The sequence below is a fragment of the Lolium perenne genome, chromosome 6, assembly GCF_019359855.2.
Source record: "Lolium perenne isolate Kyuss_39 chromosome 6, Kyuss_2.0, whole genome shotgun sequence".
Taxonomy (NCBI): domain Eukaryota; kingdom Viridiplantae; phylum Streptophyta; class Magnoliopsida; order Poales; family Poaceae; genus Lolium; species Lolium perenne.
Genome location: NC_067249.2, coordinates 68,669,217 through 68,675,561, shown reverse-complemented (window position 1 = coordinate 68,675,561; position 6,345 = coordinate 68,669,217). Strand labels below are relative to the sequence as shown.

The following is a 6,345-nucleotide window of genomic DNA, read 5'->3' as shown; positions in this document are numbered from 1 at the left end:
TTTAATTTACATGGTTGGAATCCATAAAATATTTTCCTAAAAAACCCTCCATAGAAAGTACTTACCAGATTTTTTTCATATGGGTATGACAATTTTTTTAACCAAGTTCTTGTAGTTTTCTAACAATATGTGATTCAAAGGACATGTCACTAAATCTCTGCAAATCAAAGAGGCTCTTAAGCAGGCTCATGTAACCCGACAATTGTAATCATTAGCAAATATATTTGTCAAAAAGAACCAAGAGGGGTGGTTAATGGGATGATAAAAGCTATTCACCTTAATAATTCATGGCAAATAACAATGAATTTTGACGTCTTCGGATTTGCAAGCTCCCCAAAAAGTGTCCATGACCTTTATATCCGACAGTTGTACATAAGAAAAATCAAGAAGAAGCTTACAAACTATACTGTTTTAAAAGTACACCAATATAGTTCATATGGTTGATCGGCGAGGTACCCAACCGAACGACCACTACTCTAGCACAATGATTTTATTCCTCTATTTTGTACGTGTAATTCTATCATATTCGTTTGCCTTTTCCCGTTCCACTGTCCAAAAAGCCTAAACTACACCTGCTAGCTAGTACAATTTGTTTAATCTGGAGATTAAAAATTAAGATCCCCTAACCTATAATATCTCCCAAACACACACGCGAAAAGAGAGAGAAGAACATCTTGACCATTCCCCCCACCAAAGTCCACGGGATAAAAGACAACAAAATGCAAAGTTGCACACCTTGCCGGGAAAATCACGATGCCACCTTTCCTCCCCTCTCTCCTCCTACTAGATCCTAGAGAGAGAAAGGCACCTCAGACCTCTCTCTAGAGAGCTGCCCTATTGCATAGTCTACTAGTGGAAGGGAACGCCTGTAGTGTGTGTGCGTGTGGCAGATGATCGATCATGTCCCTCTGTCACCCGAGCAGCTGCGGCAGCACCAGCAAGCTCACAAGATGCCGCGGCCACCTCCGCTTCCGCGCTATTAAGCGGCCCGAGCCATGCGCTGCGCCCACCGCCTGATGCTTCTGACGCCATGCTCGAACCGCCCGAGCCTGACGACGACGCCGTCTCGCTGCCGCGCGCACCGGTGGCCGCCTCACCGAGGGTGCTCGTCCTCACGTGCGCCGACCTGCTGCATCGAGGGGACCTCGAGGGGGCACGGCGCATAGCGGGCGCCGTGCTCTCCAGTACCGACCCCCGGGGCGACGCGGCCGACCGCCTCGCGCACCACTTCGCCAGAGCGCTCGCTCTACGGGCCGACGAGGGACACGGCGGCGGCGCGCCAGCGGTCGTGGGCGTGGGCGGGGGGCCGGCCTCGTCCACGGCGTACCTGGCGTACAACAAGATCGCGCCGTTCCTGCGGTTCGCGCACCTGACGGCCAACCAGGCGATCTTGGAGGCCGCCGCCGGCGCCCGGCGCTTGCACATCGTGGACCTCGACGCCTCGCACGGCGTGCAGTGGCCGCCGCTCCTGCAGGCCATCTGCGACCGCGCCGATGCTAACCTCGGCCCGCCCGAGGTCAGGATCACCGGCGCCGGGCCCGACCGCGACGTGCTTCTTCGCACCGGCGACCGCCTCCGCGCCTTCGCCAGCTCCCTCAACCTCCCATTCCGCTTCCACCCGCTGCTCCTGCCTTGCACGGGCCAGCTCGCAGCCGACCCGGCCACTGGCCTTGAGCTGCACCCGGACGAGACGCTGGCCGTCAACTGCGTGACGTTCCTCCACCGGCTCTCACGGGACGGCGAGCTCGCCGCGTTCTTGAGGTGGGTCCGTTCGATGAACCCCGCCGTGGTGACCGTCGCTGAGAGGGAAGGAAGCGCAGGCGGAGGAGATGACGACGACGACCTGCCGCGGCGAGTGGCCGCGGCAATGGACTTCTACTCGGCGGTGTTCGACGCGCTGGAGGCCACGGTGCCGCCGGGCTGCGCGGAACGGCTGTCTGTGGAGCAGGAGATCCTCGGCACAGAGATCGACGCGGTGGTGGCCGGGCCCGGCGGCGGCGGCGGCCGGCCCCGCGGCTTCGAGGAGTGGGCGGCGGCCGCTCACGCCGCGGGGCTCTCGCCGCAGCCGGCGAGCACGTTTGCGGCCGCACAGGCGCGGCTGCTGCTACGGCTGCACTACCCGTCGGAGGGGTATGCGGCGGAGGAGGCCCGCGGCGCGTGCTTTCTTGGCTGGCAGACGCGGACGCTCATGTCCGTCTCGTCGTGGCACTAGCAATGCAAGTGACCCATCCGTGCTGTTCCACCATGGGTGCTTCATTGATTGCTTCTTGCTCCCAAGATAGCTACTCCATCGCATTGCCGCAACAACCCTGATGAGCAAGAAGATCGGTTTTGCTGAGGTTTCAGAGAGGGAATGAAGAATGGGGATGTGCATGCATGCATGGAAGAAACGACCTACTGGAGCTATGATGATCGAGAGAAGTGAAGATCGAGGAAGGCGAAGATGAATTGAAGAGGAGAAGGCTGTGTGTGCTCCACGGATACGTTGCATGACAAGGCGTCAATCGCCATTGGAAGATCTTGGAGAAGATCTTTGGCATTCAACTTGGTAAACCTTCTACCACCACTACTATACTTGATTATTTCTTCTTTGCTTTACATGATTACATCTTCAACTCTCTTTCTTTACTTCTACTTTCTTCAACTTCCCCTCTAAAATTAATAGTGGGGGAGTTGCTATAGATTGCCACAACTTAAAAATTGTTTTGGATTTCTCCAATGTGCAAATCTGGCTACTGTTTTTTGTACGAAGCTGTAAGTAAATAATTCTTAAAAATACTGTGAAACTACCTTTTATGAAAATCTAATGACACGATTCTAATCTAGCAAACTTTTTTTTTGAGGGGAAACTTGTTTTTTATTAATTAAATAGTGACCAAAGATGTGTTAGTTCGTCTTCAAACTCTTTAGGGCATCATACACTTTGGACCAGAGATAACATTTTAATTTGATGCATATCTACATTAATCTCTCACCATTGTTATGCTAGTTAATGACCAAAAGGATATGCATGCATGGCCTTGTCTTGCAAAAAAATTAGGCCGAGCTACACACAGAATCGATCTGTTCAACAACATGTAATGAGGAGGATCTTGTGGATTGAGTTCATTTTTTAATTTATCCCTGCATTTCACTTGCTCCCCTTGGTGTTTGATCTGGTTGTTTCATTGTCTGTATTATAACTAATCATGCTTTCTGGCCGCCACTAGCCATAAACTAATCCCATTTGGGTAGCCTTCCCTTTTTTATTTTAATTATTATAGGTAATGATCTTCAGACTCTTGTGTGTTACGAAAGGCCGGTGCATAAGTACACCATTAGTTAATTATAGTATTAATACATGAAGCTCCCAATATGTATATATATACTCCTTACGAAAGGCTAGCTAGTTTTTCTCTAATGTGTGTACTGTTTTTCCAATAAGAAAAACAAAGAGTGAATTTAGCGAATGGGTTTTTCTGATAAAACCCGCCAGAGAAGTTGATCCCTTTTAATGAAAACCAAGGTGCAGCTTACTGATAGTTTACCTTACTTTTTTAGGAATTAATTTACCATTATATGCATAGTTTTGTGAAATTTACCTCAATTCCTCAAAGATAAGCGCAAATAATTTAGTCTCCTAGATTCTGCCCAAGGAGAATGGTTTGTAGCCCTAGTTCAGTGGTCTAAAACCCAGGAATGCTGGTATGATGTCCCATGGGATAGCATATGGGAGGATGGCAGCATGCATGATCCCCATGCATCAACTCATGACATTCCTATTTCCTGGACCCCTGTCCCCTCGAAACAGAATCATGGGATTTCTCAACACTAGACACCCCTTTTAGGTGGCAAAAAACCAATCCTTAAACCTCTCTGTTGAGTTGCCTCCCTAGATATGTGAACATGGATCATTTTCCTTTGGGATATGTGGACCCGTGTGTTCTCTCCCTCTCTCTCTCTTGATTGCCTTGCATTGCATTGGGATCTAAGCATGCATGCCTTCTTAATTTGTTCCTCCAGAGAGCCATGTCATGCACTCATGGAGTTAGGATTACTTGATTCCTTCGCCCATTGTCTTCCATTTTTCTTGCATCATTGTATTTTTTATATTCAGAAAGTTCTTTTGTTTGACTATTTATAGTTTCACCCTGTCCTTTTGCATTATGTGAAAAGGAAGAATTTGTTCTTTCAATAATTTAATAGATACTCCTATTGAGAAATAGAACATATAATTGGAATCAATAAAAAAACATTTCTAAAAGATATTGCACTTGTCCAAGATTAATAGAAACTCCTTTTATAACAAAAATACTATTGTTGTTGTCCTAGCAGACTAAAGAAAGCCCTAATAACCATGATTTCTTTCAATGGTTTTGTAGATTCATGCATGCTAGTGGCAAATTTATTTTTGTGGTTATGGTAGTTATTTAGACTGTTGTCTAACCTGGATTATGTGTAGTCCTTGCCGACAAATCTAAGGTTGTGTTTGGTTGAGGTCACGAAGTGGAACGCAATGAAATGGTTCTGCACCTTAGTAATTTTATAAATTCAGAGATTCGATTTTTGGTCATTATTTTGGCCTTTGAATTCGTAGCATGACTCATGCTGATAAGTCATCATCATTTAGAGACGTTTCATATGTACGCATATATCGCTATCACGGTCAAATTATATACTGATACCCGAAAAAAGAAGCGCATAACAGAATTATAGTTGATTGTAGCCTTCCGTCAGGGTCACTTTTAGCTGCTTTTAGAACATCAGCAGCTTAGCTTTCTAACATAACCATAACTGATTACTACGTGAATGTCATGGTTTCTTTGTATCTGTTGATTTTGTCCAATGAGACAATCTAATCCATTAGCCTGATGCGCCAGTCCACTGTACTACCGAGTACTGACATCATTTCAGCCTGGGCATTTTTTATCTTGAATCACATAAGCAAACATCACATGGATGTTTCTCTTCTACCGTCTGTGCATAGTATTCTACTCCCCTCTTTCACTAATAATTCTATATGCATATGTATTTTTAGTTATGTGACAAAGAAATTATATTAGTGCACACTTCATTAGAAACCATCATGTTCGTTGGATTTAGCAGAGCTTTCATTTCCACGTTTGACTATCCTGTCACATTTTTTCTCCAAAGTTATGCATTTGAGACATGGGAGTTTTCACAGGAATCTCCCAGGATAGTTGTACTATTATGTAGTGAAATCACAGTATTCCAAGTAGAAATTATAAGTTCATTCATTTATCATATTACTTGGAAATGTGTAGTATGTATTTCTACTTTTATAAATAAGTAATGTTTTGACAATGGGCATATAGTCCAATATGCATTTTCAGCCATTGCCTATCCTATGAATATGATTTTAGAGGTTTCCCTATCAGTATTGTAATACAAAACTATATAACCAGGGCTTTGAGGCAAATTATTTTTCATGACAGAAATAATATACTTTATCACCTAATGAACTTGTATATTGATAGCCACAGTTAAGTATGGTGAAGTTGTTAGTTAATCTTGGCAGTGTAGATATTACAAATAATGACTTGGTAAACATTAATTTTGCAGGCAGAGGTACAAAATCATGTTGAGTTTCCGAGCCATTCGTGCTGACAAGAAGCTAACCATGCATCACATGATCAGATCATGCAAGGCCAATACGGGAACTCAAAATTCATGGAGCTCTGTGGACTGTCTATGCATAGGATGGTCAAGCAGCCTATGATGTCGTCAAACAAACTATGCTAATTAAGAGGAACTGGAATTTAAATTGGTTCTTGTTGGTATCATGGGAATGATCTTATCAGGTTGGAACTAATATCCCAATTTGTTCGAAGGGAACATTTATTACTCCCCTCGTTTCCTTTTATAAGACGTTTGAGGTCTTTTATAGATTCACTCACTTTAGTTTGTATCTAGTCTACTTTTGTGTGTAGGTTCACTCATTTTGGTTCATATCTTGTCAACTTTTAAACATATAAAATATCTTATATTAGTGAACAAAGGGTGCACATGTTTTTCTTTAAATAGGCCCTTTGGGTTCAAGGATTATATGCACAGGTATTCTGGAGGATTCTTGACCTCAGGAAAAAAAATCTACAAATGCCCTTTGGGCCATAGGATTTGAGGTTGTCAAATTTCTGTGCGACGAATTACGTGCCTCTTTAAGGAATTTTTATGAGTTTAAATAACGAAAGAAACGCAACTGATGGACTATTAAAACTTATCACATATGATCTGCATATGGATTAAATAGTAGCGCATATAGGAAGCACACATGAGTGTTGATTGGAAAGTTTACCACCACAGCGGTACACCGTTGTCGTTATTGGCCATGGTGATGAAGATGAC

General features: G+C 44.5%; 1 protein-coding gene across 1 annotated transcript; it reads left to right on the top strand.

Moving 5' to 3' along the window:
• The first annotated feature begins 747 nt into the window (after window positions 1–747).
• Window positions 748–6,021, top strand: LOC127307604 (protein MONOCULM 1). The gene is made up of 2 exons (XM_051338334.2): window positions 748–2,548; window positions 5,563–6,021. The coding sequence occupies exon 1, from the start codon at window positions 1,031–1,033 to the stop codon at window positions 2,210–2,212; it is 1,182 nt and encodes a 393-aa protein (XP_051194294.1). The 5' UTR covers window positions 748–1,030; the 3' UTR covers window positions 2,213–2,548; window positions 5,563–6,021.
• Window positions 6,022–6,345: the final 324 nt, after the last annotated feature.